The 19,579-nt window shown below is 35.4% G+C and overlaps 5 protein-coding genes, 1 long non-coding RNA gene and 1 other non-coding gene across 7 annotated transcripts; 4 read left to right on the forward strand and 3 right to left on the reverse strand.

Moving 5' to 3' along the window:
- The first annotated feature begins 215 nt into the window (after positions 1-215).
- TRNAR-CCG lies at positions 216-288 on the forward strand. Its single transcript has one exon. It is a non-coding gene; the product is annotated as a tRNA-Arg (tRNA).
- A 53-nt stretch (positions 289-341) lies between these two features.
- On the reverse strand, positions 342-1,844 carry LOC103842850 (putative rRNA methylase YtqB). Its single transcript, XM_009119517.3, has 6 exons — positions 1,579-1,844; positions 1,398-1,461; positions 1,116-1,314; positions 949-1,022; positions 704-859; positions 342-608 (listed from the first exon to the last, which is right to left on the reverse strand). The coding sequence occupies exons 1-6, from the start codon at positions 1,781-1,783 to the stop codon at positions 479-481; spliced, it is 828 nt and encodes a 275-aa protein (XP_009117765.2). The 5' UTR covers positions 1,784-1,844; the 3' UTR covers positions 342-478.
- A 2,295-nt stretch (positions 1,845-4,139) lies between these two features.
- On the forward strand, positions 4,140-6,207 carry LOC103842851 (metacaspase-8). Its single transcript, XM_009119518.3, has 2 exons — positions 4,140-4,524; positions 4,908-6,207. The coding sequence occupies exons 1-2, from the start codon at positions 4,179-4,181 to the stop codon at positions 5,687-5,689; spliced, it is 1,128 nt and encodes a 375-aa protein (XP_009117766.1). The 5' UTR covers positions 4,140-4,178; the 3' UTR covers positions 5,690-6,207.
- On the forward strand, positions 6,000-8,579 carry LOC103842852 (putative ALA-interacting subunit 4). The gene is made up of 8 exons (XM_009119519.3): positions 6,000-6,370; positions 6,923-6,981; positions 7,074-7,148; positions 7,229-7,342; positions 7,432-7,502; positions 7,577-7,874; positions 7,978-8,267; positions 8,390-8,579. Exons 1-8 carry the CDS (start codon positions 6,283-6,285, stop codon positions 8,445-8,447), a joined length of 1,053 nt encoding a protein of 350 aa, XP_009117767.1. The 5' UTR covers positions 6,000-6,282; the 3' UTR covers positions 8,448-8,579.
- Positions 8,580-8,697: 118 nt separating this feature from the next.
- On the reverse strand, positions 8,698-12,926 carry LOC103842853 (metal tolerance protein 10). The gene is made up of 6 exons (XM_009119520.2): positions 11,260-12,926; positions 10,456-10,568; positions 10,124-10,369; positions 9,924-10,004; positions 9,614-9,844; positions 8,698-9,232 (listed from the first exon to the last, which is right to left on the reverse strand). Exons 1-6 carry the CDS (start codon positions 11,450-11,452, stop codon positions 8,891-8,893), a joined length of 1,206 nt encoding a protein of 401 aa, XP_009117768.1. The 5' UTR covers positions 11,453-12,926; the 3' UTR covers positions 8,698-8,890.
- A 964-nt stretch (positions 12,927-13,890) lies between these two features.
- LOC103842854 (DEAD-box ATP-dependent RNA helicase 36) lies at positions 13,891-16,877 on the forward strand. Its single transcript, XM_009119521.3, has 6 exons — positions 13,891-14,771; positions 15,387-15,709; positions 15,802-16,005; positions 16,083-16,164; positions 16,254-16,352; positions 16,536-16,877. Exons 1-6 carry the CDS (start codon positions 14,175-14,177, stop codon positions 16,689-16,691), a joined length of 1,461 nt encoding a protein of 486 aa, XP_009117769.1. The 5' UTR covers positions 13,891-14,174; the 3' UTR covers positions 16,692-16,877.
- On the reverse strand, positions 16,765-19,535 carry LOC117127892. Its single transcript, XR_004450845.1, has 2 exons — positions 17,595-19,535; positions 16,765-17,401 (listed from the first exon to the last, which is right to left on the reverse strand). It is a non-coding gene; the product is annotated as an uncharacterized LOC117127892 (long non-coding RNA).
- Positions 19,536-19,579: the final 44 nt, after the last annotated feature.

Genomic DNA, 19,579 nt, shown 5'->3' on the forward strand with positions numbered 1-19,579 from the left:
GAAAATGGATTACAATTATAGTATGTTGGAATCTGGAATTTACCATTTTTACTTACTTGAATTTCTTCCATTTCATTGATTTTGTTGGAATCCTAGGTTTCCTCTAAAAAGAGAAGGAAAAAAGAGCTTCAGTAAAAAAAATCTCATGGTCTATTGTTTTTACCGTTTCTCATATCTTTATGTCTAATACAATACAAATCAGGCTACATTCAAAAGGCCGCGTGGCCTAATGGATAAGGCGCTCGCCTCCGGAGCGGGAGATTCTGGGTTCGAATCCCAGCGTGGTCGCTTTTTCTTTTATTTATAATGTTTTCAAATCTTGGGCCAGAATCCCCACAAAAAAATGAAGCAGCTTCGTATACTAACAAAAACAAAATCTCAGGTTACAACTTACAAGTTACAACACTAATAAGAACATACCATGCAAGTGAACATGGTGATGTAGATGCACACAAAGCTTTTGTGAATCTGAATAAAATCACTTTTCTCTCTTGAACATGAAAACAAGAACCGGCGCTAAAGGTCGGTTCAACATTTGCAACTTGCAGCAGACCCAATCACTAACCGGTAAACTCGACCCAAAAGCTTCAACCACTTCTAACTCTTCCCTGAACAACAACAAAAGTGAAACAAACAATTAAAAAAAAACTTCAGATTTCACCTTATTAGATCATGGAAGCTTTTTTGTTTTTTTTGTCATTACCTTCCACCAGGATGACCAATGTAAACTACCAAGCTTATGAGACCACCAGGCATCAAGACTCTTTCAGCGGCCTTCAATGCCAATACTGTTGTATTCGAGGCAGTGATTATCGACTTGTTTCCACCTGGAAGATACCCCAGATTGAATGCAACCATCCTAATTTCATAAAACAAGATTGCATTCATCAAAATGTCCCCATGGATTCATCAAAAACGTTGCATAGGTTCATCAAATTCAAACCGTACCTCACACTAGAATTTTCAGGAACAATCTCTTCCATCTTACTGTGACACATGTTAAAGAGTTTCACCCGTTCCTTCTGCATTCCTTCAGCATAAATGGAACAAGACTCTACATAAGTAAGAACCAAAGCTCTATAGAACCTGAGGTTTGGTTAATCATCTAATCTAACCTCTTCTGAGCCAAGGGTTTGATCTAACAAACAAGAAGTGCTCTCAATGGCATCTTTTTGAATGTCCATCGCATAGACACATCCACCACAGCAATCAGATTCATCCGTAACCATCTTCAACATCGCTAAAGTATCGTTGCCGTTTCCACATGTAGCGTCAATGACCATATCACCCTTTTGGATTACCTGCTCCCACACACTGAAAAGTAATAACCAGACTGATGTTTTATCATGTAATAGCTAAAAGCTCCATACTTTAAGAAATGGGTTTAAAGTACTAACACATGAGCTACTTCTGTTGCCTTCTTCCTCCCAAATAGATAACCAACAAAGACATCTTCTATCCCTGAAAACGAAGGAAAAAGACGAACTTTTAATGCTAATCATGATCCGGAAGCTCCATAGTTACTCTATTTCTTTCCAAGTTTAGATTTTTATAGTAACCCAATATCAGAAATTTGACCTGGAAGTGGAAAATTTCGTGGATGCGAAGGAGACGATGAGCTGAGAGAAGCAACACGAGAATGCCGAGTTCTGGGTAGAGAGTTTCTTTGCGTTGCGATTCGGGAATCGAAGGAGGATAGCGTTTTGCGGAAGGGAATGGAGAATGAGCGCGCCAACGTGGAGGATAACATTGACATCTCAGCTCGAAACAACCCAGCCGCCATTGCAGAGCGTTTCAAACGGAGCTTCGATCTCTGCTCTCTCGAGTTTGACTTTTTCTTACACTATCCAATCTTCGGCCCAATAAGCTAATATGTGGGCTAATAAGAATGAAACCAAACGACGTCGTTATCGATCTATTATCTATGCAAACATTTGCTGAAGAAGTTTTTTTTTTTTTTTCTTGCACATCACTTGTTGTGATCAGAATGTGATAGCTCGTCTGCATGCATGCAACAAAAATAAGAACATTAGGGTTATGAATTTTACAGCTTTCTGTAAAGTAGTAAACCTACTTGGCAAAACTTTTTTGACATGATATCAAGTCTTTATATAAAGACAAGAGTTTTAGCCAAAATATGTTACCTAGTATATAACATGTATAACTGATGTCAAAAAAAAAAACATGTATAACTAATACTACTAAACGGGTATGTGTCCTATCCGTATAATTATCTGATGCTTTCTTAATTTCAAATTTCAAATGATGATATTATTATCTGTGTTTGATGATTAACTACCTCCAGCGAGAAAATCTTGTTTCCGGGTCTTTAAAGCATATCAATTTGGGTGGCTTTGCTTTATCATTTAGATCCTGACACTACTTGCTGTCACGAATATAACAAAACTTCATTGTCAACGAAGATTGGTGAGCACGTCGTTCTACTACAGTTTCCATTGAATAGTTTGAACAAATGTCACATACTTTCTGCTTTGGCATAGAGATGAACAGTGTTTGAATTACAATAGCTTAGTTAGCTCAGTTAACAAACTTAACGAGGGTTATTAGCTAGCAAAACAAACCCATACCAAAATAAATGTTAAATTGGATTTCACATCACATATGCTACCTTAAACCTTGAAACAAAGTATTTCTATGTAGTTTTTATAATCCATATGCCTAAAAGAAACCATTCAACAAACACGATAAGCATAGATTCAAAACCAAAAATTCACTTAAAAGTTAAACTGATACCAAAACCAAAACCTAAAGGGCTTAAATTAATTAGTCTCATAACTCATACGAAGCGAATTAATAAACTGACCTGAGATAGGTGTACTTGCAAGGGGAAATACTAGAAAGATAGTGTCAAGTGCCAACTCTTTATTAATTAAGTAGTAATAAACCGGCCACCCTTAGACTTATCCCAATGATATCAGCATAATAGCTATCATGTTGACCAACCACGAGTTGGTTTAGTAGATAAAACTCTTTGATTGCACATATTCAATTTTTGTTGAGAACAATTTTAATTTTTTTTTTGAATATCTTCTACATTTTAAATTAGTATCAGAGTAATTGTTTTTGTTATAAAATAAATACTGTTCTATGATTTCAATCCAATTTTTATGATATTAATTTATATTTTTACGTCTAATTAAATTAAAAATAATATGCTTTAAAATTTTAACAAATAAATTAAGATAAAATTAAACAGTAAACTGTTTTTTAATCTGTGTGAAAAAAATCAAAATCTTAAACGACTTCTAATTTTAAACAGATGGACAATTTGGATTTTACCTAAAAAGATGTATGAATATTCAGACTGAAAAACTTTTAACCATAAAAAAAAAGGCCTAATGTTTGTAAGTTTTCTTAATATGAAAGTTAGATATATCAATACTATTAAAAGGGAAGAATTTTGAAAAAATCTACCTATGAAAGTTGTTTGGACCTATTATTTTTAAATTTTTTTGGACTTACCATGTATATTATAACAATAATTGACAACTTTTTTTACCTTATAGACCCCCGATTATTATTCTAACCATGCGAACTGTATACATTATTATTTATACATAACCACTAAAACAGATTGCTAAACCACCCTACCCAAACAAAATACATTACATGAACCAAAAACAAAGCACACCCTATTAATTATAACTGTTACGTTAACGAAATATTCATTTCCCTCACATACTACCATCGACTACAAAACACGTTACATGTAAGACACTACACTACAAAGAAGTTTTATACAAGATTTGGGTGTAAGATTATATGATTCAAACACTAAATTTCATTAGTGAAATAATCTTCAAGATTATATGATTCAAACACTAAATTTTATAATCATGAAAAGCAAAACAAAACCAAACCAAAGCGCGAGTCAAAATCTAGTAACACGTTTATATGTATATCTGACATTAAAAAAAGACCAAGGAATTATCAAGTGCAACCGAAAGGCCACTAACAGCACCCAACGAAGTTTCCCTCAAAGAGGAAAAGACAAGATAACAGCAAAGAATGCTAGCTAGTATTTTTATTGGTCATTAGTTAAATGCTAAATCATTCGATTATTAATAAACTGATAAATTCAATTCTTAGAAAGAAAGAAACAAAACAAGCGGAGACTCTTCTCCCCAATAGAAAGTTAGTTATTTATTCACTCGTCAATGGCAAAGAAAGCGCTTTTGATCGGCATCAACTACCCTGGAACCGCCGTCGAGCTACGTGGCTGTGTCAACGACGTCCGTCGCATGCAGAAGTGTCTCATCGACCGTTATGGATTCTCAAACAAGGACATAACGGTTCTGATCGACACAGACAAAACCAGCATCCAACCCACCGGCAAGAACATCCGCGAGGCTCTCAAGAAACTCATCGCTGAAGGAGAACCCGGTGATGTTTTAGTGTTCCATTACAGTGGACATGGCACGAGACTCCCAACAGAAGAAGGATTGTTCGACGCAACAGATTATGATGAGTGTATCACTCCTTGCGATATGAATCTGATCACAGGTATGTGCCCTTTTTTTGTAAAGAGGTTTGATTTCATGTGTTAGAATACTCTGTTTTTGAAAAGCAGAGTACTCTGCTATCGAAACTTGAGCAATACGTTACGTTTCCATTTGATATTTTTGATTCACCTTGAATCTTTTTACTTGTAAATGTTCTTTTTTTTTGAGCAAACTTGTAAATGTTCTAAAAATCGTTTTAGACGGCAAAACGAACCTAAACAAAACGATTTCGGTTTAGGTGTTTGAAAAAACAGTCTATGCATCCGTCTAATAATAATCCTCTATAAAACGTCTATCTACCGCAATTTTTTTGTACATATTGTTGTTTTGAATTATGTTACCATTTTTCTAATAGTCATCTTCTTGCCGAACATGTATTTGTAGACAATGAGTTTAGAGACATGGTGGCAGAGGTGAAAAAGGGATGTCTGCTGACGATAATCTCGGACTCTTGTCACAGTGGTGGTCTCATAGAGGAAGCAAAAGAACAGATCGGGGAGAGCTACGTGAACAAGCCAAGATCTAGAATTGTTACTTTCTTGGTTAGCATTGTAAGGAGTTTGCTAACGACTTGTGGAATATCCTCGAATGATTCTCAGAGAGGAAGTGGAGGAGGCCACGATAGTTTCACTAGAGAGAGCGAGTTAGAGGACGGCGAGACAGTAGATATGAAAACAAGATATCTACCTCTCGATAGTTACATAACTCTTCTCAAGGAACAAACCGGACAAACCGATATCAAATATGGGAAAATCAGACAAACACTTGTTAAAGTGTTCGGCCAAGACTCAAGTCCGAATGTTATGCTCTCTAATTCGATGAAAAGAAATGCTCACAGAGGATTGCTAAGTATGTTCGTAGGCAAGCGCGAGGTTAATACAGATGGTGCAGGATCTGAAGTTAAAAGTAAGCATCCCAACAACGGTATTTTGTTAAGTGGGTGTCAAACAGATCAGAGATCAGAGGATGTATACGTGACAAGAACTGGAAAATCATATGGAGCGTTCAGTGACGCAATTCAGACAATATTGTCGGGGACGAGACAGGAAATAACGAACAAAGAGATGGTTTTGAGAGCTAGAGAGATTCTCAAGAAACAAAAGTTTGGTCAACGGCCAGGTTTATATTGTCATGACCGTTATGTTAATATCCCATTTATTTGCTAACACACATGGAATTCATTAGAGACTTTTTTTTATGGTATAAGTTTACTTTTTGTGTGATTTAAAAATTTAATTGAAATGCTTATATATTTTTTATTTGGGGATGACTTAAGTGTCTCAGTGACTAGTGATTCAAATAATGTACATGTTTTTCTCTACATGATTATTTCAATTATTTGCATACTAAAATGGTGAGGTGCTAACAACCACACTACGCAATTTTCATGGATAGTTAGCTCGTAAATTGTAGTGAGACCAGAATTAGATATACGTAAATTGTAGTTGTTGTAAATAACACTACATTGTGTACATAGGACCGACTCGATCGATTTTATTATATGGTACTGATCAGATCACCAAACTAATTCCGGTTCAATAATAAACTTGGTCTTATGACTGAAGAAATCTCAGTGGAAAACTCAAATTCCGGTTAGACTATTTTTGCGGATATCCGAAAACTCAAATCCAAACCAGCAAAAACGCAAAAAAAAAAAAAAAAATTATATTTCTTTTGAAAATTTATGGAGATAGTTTTTCTTATAGCCAAATATATATAGTTTCTTCTTATTTGTCAAAAAAAAAAAAGTTTCTTCCCAATGAGCTTCTCTGCAACGTCCTCAATTGCCTTGGGCGGTGGATCCCCTGAGGCTTCTGCTGCCAAAATCACCTCAAAGCGTCCGAAATGTGATCTATAATTTTCTTCCCCAAATTTTAATACTTTTTTTTTCATTTTTTGGTTATTTTTCATATTTTGTTATCCGCTGATCTGATAAATGTGCGCTTTGCGGTCATACCTAGTTTTCTGGAATGTTTTTTTTTTCCATTAAGCACCTTTATTTGTTTTTAATTGATCAATCCTTCTATGTGTTTCTATCGAGAGGAATTTATGTGCGCATAGAAATGAATGTCAGAAACTCAGATTCTTTGTTTGAGATGTTGCTAGGCTATTAACTGGAAATTTTAATTGTGTAGAGATATATCATATAGGCAAAAAATCACATTAGTGATAATCTTAATCTTGTACTACATGTTATACACAATGGCTATTTGTATTTTCTCATTACTTTGGAATGTTTAAAAATCCATCTCATGTGAAATTATGACTTGTAGTTTAAACCCATTTCTTGTTTGTTAGATTAACTCCTAGAAAATCAAACTTATATCTTCTTATAACGAGAAGCTGCTTAGATTTGTAAACTAGAAACCTAATCTGTTGGCCAACATTTTCTGCATCAGATTCAAGATTTACACAACAGGAGCTTCCAGCATGCAAACCAATTCTTACTCCAAAATGGGTAAAGCTTCAAAAACTCATACAACGTCTACATTCTTACGAGTACAGTTTTCAATGTTTACTAATGTAGTTCGTGTTTATCATCTTGTGCAGGTGATTCTGACCTTTCTTGTCTCCGGGGTTGTCTTTATCCCTCTCGGAGCGATTTGCCTGTTTGCGTCTCAGGGTGTATGTTTCTGATTCTGTGTTTTTTTTTCTCACTTTCAAGCTACATTTATTTCTGACTGTGAATGTAACTTTTTTACAAGGTCATCGAAATTGTTGATCAATATGACATAGACTGCATTCCATTATCCTTTAGAGACAACAAAGTGAGGTACATACAGGGCATAGAAGATAAGAGGTGTAACAGAACAATAACGGTAGATATTCATCATCTTTATATCTTGGTATACATATAATTTTCCTTCATTACCTTTCTTTCACAATGTTCTTTTTTTCATTATGATAGGTGACAAAAACTATGAAGAATCCTGTCTATGTATATTACCAGCTTGAGAACTATTACCAAAATCATCGACGGTAACATCTCACTCATGTTTGTGACTTTTCATGGAATCTAGGAGTACCATCTTTTGAGCATGTTTCTGGTGCAGGTATGTGAAAAGTCGACAAGATGGACAATTGAGAAGTCCAAAAGATGAAAACGATGTGAAATCATGTGCGCCAGAGGATACAGTAGGTGGTGAACCTATTGTCCCTTGTGGTCTTGTTGCTTGGAGTTTGTTCAATGATACTTATGACTTCACTAGAAACAACCAAAAACTATCTGTGAATAAGAAAGACATCTCATGGAAAAGCGATAGAGATTCAAAGTTTGGTAAAAACGTCTTCCCCAAAAATTTCCAGAAAGGATTTCCCATCGGCGGTAAAAGTCTTGATCCAAAGATTCCAGTAAGTGATCTTTTCTTGAAGCATAAAGCATTTTATTTGATCAAAGAAACAAATGATACTATATGGACACTGTTAATATTATTTAAAATGTTTTTTTTGGCAGTTGAGTGAGCAAGAAGACTTAATAGTGTGGATGAGAACTGCAGCTCTACCAATATTTAGAAAGCTGTATGGTAAAATAGACACTGATCTTGAAGCTGGAGATACCATAAACGTGTTGTTGCAGAACAATTACAACACTTATAGTTTCAATGGAAAGAAAAAGCTTGTGCTATCTACCACTAGCTGGCTTGGTGGAAGAAATGATTTCCTTGGGATTGCTTATTTAACTGTTGGTAGCATATGCTTGTCCTTGGCTGTTTTCTTCTCCGTCCTGTATCTAGCAAAGCCAAGGTATAAATCTATAACATTCTCTCCAATACAATGCATAGAGAATCTTTAAAAGTTTACATCACCAAAACTAGATATGTTGTAAGTGAATGTAATGTTATGGATTATTAATATTTGTGTTTCAGGCAACTGGGAGATCCATCTTACTTGTCATGGAACAGGAGTGCTGGAGGTGGACGATGATAGATCTGTTTACTATGTTATGTTTTTCTCTTTGTTGTTGTAACCTTACTATGTTATGTTACCAGTCACACCCTTTGTATTCACTAAGCATAAATTTACAGACTTTGATTCATTAAGAAACTGTTGAGACAAGAAAAAGACTAAAGCAGTACCACTAAGACAAATTGTCTTAGACAATCATAATCAGTTTTGTAATAATATAAAGTATAAAAAACAGCAACCACAATGCGTATCCCAGAACGTTCAACGATAACGAAACTACACTCGTTTTCACTCGCATATATATAGAAACAATAGACCTGAAAAGAAACAACATTCATTCGATTTCCATATAGACAAAACGACATGATGAGAACATAAATTGAAGGACTAACACTAGAAGATAACTTATCATTCACGTCATGAATCTTTTATGATCTGTGTTTTTCTACAAAGCTCAAAGTCTAATTACACTTGTGTTCAGGACGATGAGTGAACTCAAAGTCTATGTGAACAAAAGCTCGTTCCACTTCAGCAAGTTGCTCGAGCTTCTCCTGAAGTGTCTCTCCGATATTGTGAGCCTCTTGCAGTCTCATGTCCTCTGGCAAAACAATGTCCACCTCCACAAAGTAGTGTGACCCAAACGTATAAGCCCTGACTGTGTCAATATGCTTGATTTGTTCGTGATGGTTCCATATCAAGAATGTCAGTTTCGTCAAGAACTCTGGCGGCGCAGAGCGTCCTATCAGTGAATGGACGTTCTCTAGTACGGTTCTTGCCCATGTTCCTATGGTGTACAAAGCGATCTGCAACCATAAAAGAAAGAAGCATTATTGGAAGGAGAAATACCTTCAAATAGCAGCAATAAATCAAGTTTTTGTTCCAAAAATAACAAAAAAGAGAATAAATATTTATATATATGAATTTAAGATTTCGTGATTAGAGTTTATAGTTTAGTATTTAAAGGATGAGATCAAGGTTAGAGTCTAGAATGTGAGGTTATTTTGTGTTTTCATTAATTAACAAATGCTATTTTGGAAAAAGAATTGAATGCTATTTTGCTACAAAAACAAAAAAAAATGCTATTTATCAGATGTGCCATAGTGTAACTAAACATTACTTGATTATTGCAAAGTTAACAGAGTTTTTTAATGAGTAAAATTGAAAAGATTTGAGAGAAAACTTACAAGTATAGCACCAGAGGGATCAATCCACCAGTAGAATTTGACAGCCAAGACGGCTGTTGCTAAGCCAATTGAATTAGTCACAACGTCAAAGAAGTGATCCTGAGCATAGGCCCTAACTATTTCATTCTGAAATCCCCTGCAGTAAAGCATGAGTAAGAACTTAATGATGGTGAGAGAGACCATGATCCCGATCATCCATTTCTCCTCTGTGCTATTCATATGAATACCATTCTGTAACAAAATAAATAATTGGTTAGAAACATCAAATAACCGATGGAAGAAGTTACCGGAAGAAAACATTTTGATGTACCTTGGAGGCTAGTTGCCTTCCTGATTCTAGCAAAACTTGCAGTCCAAGAGTTGCCATCACCGAAGCAAACACAATGATGCCCTGTTATATATATCACACGTTATAAGTTTAATTTCTTGTGAGACAAGTAAAACTGGTCCTGGGTGAATCAGTACATGAAGCAGAAACATTACAAAGAGTTAATAGACAGAAGATCATACCACAGGCTGCATGCGTCGTTTGCCTATAGGATAATGAAAGTGGTTTGGTTTGCTCATGGCATTAGCTGTAAACCACAGAATAAAACCAGACAAAAGATCCAAGAGAGAGTCCAAAGTTGAAGCAATCACAGCCATGGATCTACTCTCCATAGAGGCATAAACCTTTGCCACAAAGAGCACTAAATTTGTAGCGTTTGAGATGTGAACAGCCAGTCTCTCACTCTTTGCAAGCTTCTTCATTTCTTCCTGTTTACATAAAAAAATTGACGATCCATTAAGCTGCTTAATAGCTAGGACTGAGGAGCAATACCCTAAGAGATGCATAGCCGGACCTCAGTTGGAGCTCCAGATGTAAAACCGGTTTCGTGGATAGTCTCCATCTCATTGAAACCCTCGAGGAGCCTCTCTTGCTTTTTGTAGTATTCATACACTTTACGTTCCTTTCCTGCATTGACAGTTTGACACAAGATATGATGCTTAAATTAAACTTAAAACACTTTTCCATGATATGATGCTTAAAATTAAACACTTCTCCAAATTATTAAAGATTCAATACATATATTATTATTTTTTTTATCAATTTGGGGGCGAATCATCCATATATGTTAGTTATTGAAATTTTAGGAGCCCGAAACGACTTTTTCATCTTGTTATACTCTGGGTGTCGACGTTAATGGGTTTTAATTTCCGTATGATTAGTTCTACAACGCGTTGCATAAACCTCTGTAGAGAATCTGATTCAGCATCCACATAATTTTAAAACAAAGAATCTGATCTGGCATATACAGACTCCCAAAAAGCTTGAGATTCTATTAAAAAGCTTCATAACTTTGAATCAACAAAAGAAGAAAGTTTACTATTCCCTTGAATCGATCAACAGAAATGGTTTTAGTAATCAGAATACAATTATAGTTTTATATTCTGAATTTATTTTGGGAACGGTTAATATCTCACAGAAGAGTGTGACAGTTTATATAATAATCCAACAAGTACACATTTGCTTAATTACTTTTGTGTTTCGTGCACGTGATTACGTTCAGACAACAACTCATGTAACAATCTTCGATGATCCACACGAAACACGTTGAGCGAGAACCAAAAAGAAAACTGAAACACGAAGAACATATATAACTCACTGGGAGTACGGAAGTAACGAGAGAAGCGTGTACGACCGTCGTGACGGCCAGTGGACGAAAGTGAAGAAGGAAGTCGAAATGTCTCGAGGCTGAGACGCCACGATGATGAAAGCGGCGGCGGCGCATCGTCGTCGCTAGGTAAAAGCTCGACACTGTATTCATCTGCCTTACGGGTTATATGCTCCGTCGCCATTCTCCGATCAGTTTCTCTCTGCGTTCGAATTTTAAAAACCAAAAAGGGAACGGTGGTTCTTGGGAAGTTGTGAGAGACAGAGAGAAACAAAGATTTGTTGTTTTGAATATATGAAGAGGGAATATAGGAAGTTCAGTATACAATTCGCACACAACTCTCTCTCTCTCTATATTATGACGAGAAAAAGTTAAATAAACAAACAAAATGTCAATTACACATTTATTTTGGTGTGTAATATATAAAAATAGAATAAAATAATTTTTTCTTCTTAATATATGCACACATTTGATCAAGAAATACACGTTAGTATTTACAAACCTACTCTATTTAGAGAATTTGAGTTGAATTGGTGAAAGGTTATAGCCATAGTGAGGAATTTGGTATAATATATTTAGCAGTATGATATTTTATTTACTTTTAAAGTTTGTTAAGAACCGCATAGTGATATCTAGGGGTTGGTGTTCCAGTTTGGTCTGGATCTATTTGGATTTAGAAAGCTATATTTCAATTCCATTCAGGCTATTTATAAAAAAAGTTATTGAGAAATGTTTTTGTTCCAAATTATATGTCGTTTTCGGTTTTCTATGTAAAATTTATTAAAAATTAATGCTGTATGACCAATGATAATATATCTTCTATTTTTTTATTGGTTGAATTGTGGTTAAGTAAATAATTAATGATGTTTTTGTCTAGAAAATATAAGAAATTAATAGTTTTCTTAATTTACGTGCATAGCTCTAAAACGACTTATATTAAAAAACGGAAGGAGTACTATTTTAAATTTTTTAAAAATTAAAAATTCAAGATACTAGCTGGACGAGACGTCGTAGGGGATTTAAGATACACGAAATACATTTTGTCTTCTGTATTGGAAATGTGCACGTAATGTGAAATTAATCGTTACAAAAAAATATGAGACTTATATGTCGTTGAGTTGACGAAGCCAGGTGGTCACTGGTGGTGCAAAAGGCATGGTCCAAAGAAACCACGCCAAAACTTACATTACAATTTTAGCTTACAAAAAAAAAAACTTACATTGCAATTTTTGTCAAAAAAAAAAAGAAACTTACATTACAGTTTCTTCATTTAAAAGAAGAAAAGGAAAATCAAAAGTTTTTTTTATTTGAGAACAACATGTAAAATAAAGTTTTTTTGTGGATTATGATAAAGACTGAATGATTAATTAATTTGAGATCAAAGTGGTTTCCCACGATCGCAAAAGCTTTTGTCTTGTATGCCTTTTGTTAACTCAAACTTTTCTACTTTATGCCACCATTTTCTCCGAGTGGTTTTCTTTATGTAACATCGTGTTATTAACAAAAAATCCCATATATCTCTAAAGTTTCTCCCTGCATATATCAATTTGTGTCTGCCATTTTTTCCTGAAAGTGGATGCGATGTCACTTCATCACTTATTTATTCGGTTCACAGTTAATCAATAAATTCGCTTGCTTAGTTATCGTATAAAACAATACTATGATAATTATCGTCATAATCTAAGAGCCACATTTTTGTGTACTTACGAATGTTCCACTTTCACTTACGTAACGTTCATAATTCGAACCTTAACAACCACAAAAAGAAGAACAAGCTAGGTACCTTAACGTTCATTGTCCAAGCTTATATCAAAGGTCCCGAACACGTCGATCTTGAGGCATCATCATGTCCACTTTGGCTCAAGTTCGAGCAAGTTCTGAGTTATTATAAAGAGTCCAAGAGGCATCAATGTTGATAACCGCAACAATTTTGTACTTTTTTTGTATTTCTTTCTGATAGAAACAAAAAAAAATCTGATATTGATGGTTTTTTGTTTCAATGATCCAGGAAGCTTGCATTATTCTATGAGACCATCGTCTATACATACATACACATATGGTGCAGATTAAATGATTTAGCTTGGACTCATGTGCTTGTAACTCAAGATTCTTTTCTGCTGTTTGTTTTCTCTTTTATTAATTCTTAGTGCTTAATTGTCATGTACGTGAATTGAGTAACAGGCACAGCGCCATAAAAATCAAACTAATTAATGACTTGTTCTTTCAAAGGGGTAGTAAACAATCTTGAAACTGGTTTGATAATTTATCGAACATCTAAGCTAAAAAGAAAACTTCATGTGAATGTGGAGTCAGCTAAATTAACAGTTTACTAACTTTGATAACAATTTTTTTCTTTATAACTGTGGAAATCCTAGCTAGGCCTAAATACTAAGACGTTAAGTATGCGACTAGATAGCTAATGCTACTCTAACCTGCCAGAAACCTGCCGGAGCTCCTTTACCGATAGGCCAAGATAGGCCAAAACAGGCCAAGACGATTTAGTTAACTTTTGATAATTGTTATAGTTAATTGTTAATAACTATGTAGATTTTTATACAATATTGATTTTTTTAAAGAATTTATTTTAATTTATTTGCAATTTGTAATGAAATAGACATAGATGGTTCTTGAAGTCATATACCAAATAAATCATTTTTCCCAACAAATACAACAAGCAATGGCTAAACTGAACTCGATCTTAATTCTTAACTGCTATATACCAATTTTAAATTCCGGTTTAATATCCAGGTTCATCTAAACCGGATCTGAACACCCCTAGTTTACGCGTCTATAAATACATCCAAAAACAATCTAAACGGCGGCTAAACGTATCTCTCCGTCTCTTGTTCATCTCCGGCGCTAAACTCTCCTCAAAGCTCTCAACTTTCTCTTCCAATCCAACGAAAATGGAAGAACCCACGTCGTCTTCAGAAGAATGCGGAATCACAATCATCGCCAAACCCCGCAAAAAAACCCTAAACCCCCAAACCCAACTCCCAAAACTCGACCCCACTCCCCAATTCGAGAAATTCACAAGCACCGACGCCACCACATCCGCCTCCAACTTCGAATCCCTCGGACTATCCGAGTGGGCCTCCGAGACCTGCAAGGAGCTCGGCATGCGCAAACCCACTCCGGTCCAGACCCACTGCATCCCCAAGATCCTATCCGGACGAGACGTCTTGGGCCTCGCGCAAACCGGTAGCGGCAAAACGGCGGCGTTTGCGTTGCCGATACTCAACCGCCTCGCGGAAGATCCTTACGGAGTGTTCGCGCTCGTGGTGACGCCTACGAGAGAGCTGGCGTTCCAGCTCGCTGAGCAGTTTAAGGCGTTGGGGTCGTGTTTGAATCTGCGGTGCTGTGTGATTGTGGGAGGGATGGATATGCTGACGCAGACGAGGAGCTTGATCTCGCGGCCTCATGTTGTGATTACGACGCCTGGGAGGATTAAGGTTTTGCTTGAGAATAATCCTGATGTTCCTCCTGTCTTCTCTAGAACTAAGGTAATACTAAAAAAGTTTCCACCTTTGCTACTCCAATTAGGTGATTTTATAGAGGATTATTGCTATGGGATTATTGATTAGGCGGAAGTCTAGTGGAATTTTTGAATCCTAGACCAATTTTTTGAAAAATGGTTTAAGAAAAATCTCAAAGTAATTAGATGTTTTATAGATTTTGATTAGCAGATGTCTAGATTGAACTTATAGGAGATTATTGATTAGGCGGATGTATAGACTAGATTTTTTTTTTAACACTAGGCCAATTTCTTGAAAATGGTTTAAGAAAAATGTTTTATAGAGGATTATTGATTAGGCAGACGTCTATACTGAACTTATAGGGGATTATTGATTACGCGGATGTATAGACCGAACTTTTTTGAACCCTTGACCAGTTTCTTGAAAAATGGTTTAAAAAAAATTGGACTGTAATTAGGTGTTTAATAGGGGATTATTGATTAAGCAGACTAGACTGAATTTATAGGAGATTATTGATTAGGCGGGGGGTCATTTTTTGAACCCTATTTCGATTCTTTAAATTATTGTTGAAGAAAAAATCACTTGTTGCAACCTTTTGATTAGTCTTATTGTTTTTTTTTCTTGTCGTTTTGTTTGATTTAGTTCTTGGTGCTGGATGAGGCGGATAGAGTTCTTGATGTTGGTTTCCAAGACGAGTTGCGCACCATCTTTAACTGCTTGCCCAAAACTAGACAGACGTTGCTGTTCTCTGCTACGATGACGAGTAACTTACAGACTTTGCTTGAGCATTCTTCAAACAAAGCTTACTTCTATGAAGCCTACGAAGGGCTAAAGACCGTTGATACGCTGAAGCAGCAGTACATTTTCATAGACAAAGATGCGAAAGAGCTGTACCTTGTGCACATCTTGTCGCAAATGGAAGACAAGGAGATTCGATCAGCCATGATTTTTGTCTCCACTTGCAGGTTTTATTTCCATAGCTTTTTACGAGTTCATTCTATTGAGCTGGTGATTCCATTTGAAAGGTTCTGATTAGACTTGGTTTGTGTGTGTTTAGGACATGTCAAAGGTTGAGTCTTATGCTTGAAGAGCTCGAAGTGGAGAATGCAGCTTTGCATTCACTGAACTCTCAGTCTTTGCGACTCTCTGCGCTCAGTAAATTCAAGTCCGGGAAAGTACCGATACTGCTTGCCACTGATGTAGCCAGCCGTGGATTGGATATTCCTACTGTTGACCTTGTAATCAATTATGACATTCCCAGGTAACTTCTGGTGAAGGTTTTTGTCTATTCTTGTGCATTGTAGCTTACTGATATTCTAACTCCATGGCTCGCATTAGATATCCGAGGGATTATGTTCATCGTGTTGGACGTACAGCTAGAGCTGGTAGAGGAGGACTGGCTGTAAGCATTATCACTGAGGTATAGCTGGAGATTATATGGAATTACACGAGCATCGTCTCTTAAGTTTTCTAGTTCATTACCCCTAATCTTTAAATTTTCTTTTACAGACCGATGTGAACCTTATTCATGAAATAGAAGCGGAAGTTGGAAAACAGATGGAACTGTACAACTACAGAGAAATCACTGACAGTTTAGAAGTCACAAAGGTAACATTCACTATGTGATCCATTAAAAGTTCTCGTCTTATGTAGATAGTTTAGTTTTATACCATACCAGTTAAACCAGCTGCTTCACCAGGGTGTTCTAGTATTAGGTTTTAGTTTGTCTTTGTATATAAGGCAATTTAACTTCAAATAAAGATACTCAAGTTTATAAATCTGTTTCTGCAGGTATCAAAAGCTAAAAGGGTGGCAATGATGAAGATGCTAGACGACGGATTTGAAGACAAGGTCAAAGACCGGAGGAAACTGAAGCGTAAGACACTCGCGGATAAAGGGATGCTGAAGAAACGGAGCAAAACGAGAAAATCCGCAGAAGAAAAGTGATAACTAAAATCATCTTAAAATTTTGTTCTCTCAAGTGCATTTTGATCAGCAAAACTCTGAGAATCATTGTCTATTAATGTTCTTACTTTTAGTCTTTGAATCGAATCTTCTGGTGAGAAACATTCTAATGTATCAGTCACAAAAGTTCTTTTCCACTAGTAAGAACAATACTATGAGATTAAACTAGTTCGACTGTTGTTACAATACCTCGAACCAAACTTGGAAAGAGTGAAGAAAACGTACAAAGTAGAAAAGACCGTTCTACTTGAAGCTGTCTGGAGTTATGGGCTTATTTAAAGTAGGGACAACCAAACTTGGAAAGACTAAAGAAAACGTACAAAGAAGAAAAAGACCGTTCTACTTGAAACCTTATGGGCGAACATGCAAGAGTAGAAAACGTTATTTAAAGTACAACCAAACAAAAGAGTTCAAATACTACATAAGGTGGAAAACAAATAATACAGTCCACACACATTTTTGAGCGCTTCAGGCTTTGTTAGCACTATAGCTCCTGAACTGAGCTGCCTTGCCGGAAAGTCCACTCGTTGCCTGCAAGGTTTGTTGGAAATGAATATCATGGACCACCATAATAATAAAGTTCCTGTCATCACTGGGTATCATGGGAGTAGGTCCATTGCGGTCTTACAGTTCGAGTTCTTGGCTTCTGCGTTAACCGTCCTACGTAGCAACTTCATTATCGAGCGTATATCCTATTAGAACCTCACATTGATTACAAAATCAGACGATCATATAGTTTTGCATGAAATGAGATCAAGATCAGATCAAACCATTTTCATAGAGTAACAGAACATATCTATCGACCAACAAGTGCATTTTTGTAAGCAGGTTCTATCATTTTTGTATTAAAAAAAGGAGACACTAAATGATCAGGGAGATATCTACCTCAGTTTGATTCATGGATGCAGCGATATGAAAGACTGTGTTACCATCTTCGTCTTTCCAGTCCAAGATTTCTTCCCTGTTCACTCTCCGAAGCCATCCTAAAAGAACCTTAAATGCCATAAACTGGCCGCTCCTCGAGGCAATGTGCACAGCTGTCTCGCACTTAATCGTCAGGTCTTATACAGAAGATGGGCAAGCAAACAAGAACTCACTCAACAACTCTTGTTTACCTAACTCAGCCACTCAAGTTAAGGACCTTTGTTGTCCTAAATTTTCAGGCCACTCATTTACATATTATATCTACTATCTAATAATACCACTGGCATATCTTACTCTTTGGACGAGCTACATCTCTTTTAGGATAAGATGTATTAGGGGACTTTCAATAAGAGCGATCGCATTTTAGCATAGTGTAAAATGTATATTAATTTATTTTCCACTACAGCGTCCTGAGTCTTTGAAACTATCGATCGAGAATCGCCAAGAGAATGTCTTACTACTAAAAATTATGGAAAATATATAGGGAAGAAGCAAGATAGAGAGACTGTTTCTAAGGTTTTCAGAAGAAAAAAAAGAGACTGTTATACAAAAAAAGAGACATGTCTTGATTCTGGTTTGAATTGAATCGTCTAAGAAGAAGATGGGTCATCTGTTTAATGAGTTGTTGTTTGTTGTATTTTATGTTTGTGTTTCTTGTTCTGCTTATGGCATGGAGTCATTGTATTTCAAAAGTTAATGAATTTTAAGTTTGAATTTTCAGAAATTAAGTTTCATGGCTTTGTGCTCTATTTTTGTGTTAAGGAATCTACTTTGAACACTGCAGATGGCTGAATGGGACGAGCTGGCTAGTTGCATTGAGAACAATGATCCTCTGTTTGTAAGTTTTTTTGTTAAAATATTATTTATTAGACATTTTTTGTATAAAATTTGTTAAACTTTTCAACTATATTTATAAATTTGTTATATATAAAATACATTAGTAAATTTCTATTTCAGATGATAATTAAAACTCTAATTAAAATTAGCAACAAAACATATTTTCTTTTGGTTTCAATTTATTCTTTTGTATCCTTATGCATGATTTTTATTTTATCATAATTTTTCTTTCTGTCCACTTTTCTTTTAAGTCGTAATACATAAATTAGTTTTAGTGTTTCAGTTTTTTCAACTAATCTTTTACGTTGTAAGAAGGTATGTTTGTTAGTTCATAGTTTTTCAGTTGTGATAAAAGCTTGATAGCTTAACTTTGTTATGACAATATTTTTAGATTGTGTTTACGGATTTTGATGATAGTCATATAATAGATATATAATAGATGGTTGAAAAATTGATTATAGAAGTCTAATGGATAATTTAGCATAAAAATGCAAAATATATATATATATATATATATATATATATTTCAGCAATAAGTATTTTTATCACAGTTTATTTTTCTAAACAAACTATAGACTTCAATTCTATTTAATGAAAATTTTAGGAGTTTTATACTGTTTATAATCTTGATAAAATGTGTAAAAGGACATAGTTTCAAATTTTGATTAGGGCAGTGAAAAAGATTAGTCCGGCACTGTGAGGAAGTCGGGAATCAACGTGATTAAGGGTATGTTTAACACATCAGAATATGCTCAACAAGTAGGGTAAAACAAAAGCACTTTCCTATCTATGTAATAATAATTAAAACCATTTTGTAAACCTTTGATATGTGATGGCGTCTTTCATTAAGGGTTTTTTGTCTGTACAATATATTGCTTGACTGAATCATTGAATATTTATTTTGGAAAATTTCAGGTCTTGAAAGAATGGAGAAGGTCATGAAATTCTTGTGGTCAGGCCACAAAGTCACGGGTGTTGCAGTGTTGTAAACTTTGTATTTTATGAATTTTGTATTCTTGTGGTCAGACGAATCATGTAAAGCTTTGTGTGGTCAGGCCATGAATCAGGTAAAGTTTCTTGTTGTATCACGGACTAGCAAAAGTTAGACA

The sequence above is a fragment of the Brassica rapa genome, chromosome A09 (genome assembly GCF_000309985.2).
Source record: "Brassica rapa cultivar Chiifu-401-42 chromosome A09, CAAS_Brap_v3.01, whole genome shotgun sequence".
NCBI lineage: Eukaryota > Viridiplantae > Streptophyta > Magnoliopsida > Brassicales > Brassicaceae > Brassica > Brassica rapa.

Bases quoted from the DNA above. Each gene is read 5' to 3' on its own strand.
- LOC103842852 (XM_009119519.3), top strand. From the start codon at position 6,283: ATGAGCTTCTCTGCAACGTCCTCAATTGCCTTGGGCGGTGGATCCCCT. The intron at 6,982-7,073 runs GTAAAGCTTCAA...CATCTTGTGCAG, and splicing joins CAATTCTTACTCCAAAATGG to GTGATTCTGACCTTTCTTGT. The intron at 7,875-7,977 runs GTAAGTGATCTT...TTTTTTTGGCAG, and splicing joins GTCTTGATCCAAAGATTCCA to TTGAGTGAGCAAGAAGACTT.
- LOC103842854 (XM_009119521.3), top strand. From the start codon at position 14,175: ATGGAAGAACCCACGTCGTCTTCAGAAGAATGCGGAATCACAATCATC. The intron at 14,772-15,386 runs GTAATACTAAAA...TGTTTGATTTAG, and splicing joins CTGTCTTCTCTAGAACTAAG to TTCTTGGTGCTGGATGAGGC. The intron at 16,165-16,253 runs GTATAGCTGGAG...TTTCTTTTACAG, and splicing joins CTGTAAGCATTATCACTGAG to ACCGATGTGAACCTTATTCA.
- LOC103842850 (XM_009119517.3), bottom strand. From the start codon at position 1,783: ATGGCGGCTGGGTTGTTTCGAGCTGAGATGTCAATGTTATCCTCCACG. The intron at 1,315-1,397 runs GTTAGTACTTTA...ATTACTTTTCAG, and splicing joins GCAACAGAAGTAGCTCATGT to TGTGTGGGAGCAGGTAATCC. The intron at 1,023-1,115 runs GTTAGATTAGAT...GAAGGAATGCAG, and splicing joins AAACCCTTGGCTCAGAAGAG to AAGGAACGGGTGAAACTCTT.
- LOC103842853 (XM_009119520.2), bottom strand. From the start codon at position 11,452: ATGGCGACGGAGCATATAACCCGTAAGGCAGATGAATACAGTGTCGAG. The intron at 10,569-11,259 runs GTGAGTTATATA...CTGTCAATGCAG, and splicing joins TCGTTACTTCCGTACTCCCA to GAAAGGAACGTAAAGTGTAT. The intron at 9,233-9,613 runs GTAAGTTTTCTC...TTATGGTTGCAG, and splicing joins ATCCCTCTGGTGCTATACTT to ATCGCTTTGTACACCATAGG.
- LOC103842851 (XM_009119518.3), top strand. From the start codon at position 4,179: ATGGCAAAGAAAGCGCTTTTGATCGGCATCAACTACCCTGGAACCGCC. The intron at 4,525-4,907 runs GTATGTGCCCTT...ATGTATTTGTAG, and splicing joins CGATATGAATCTGATCACAG to ACAATGAGTTTAGAGACATG.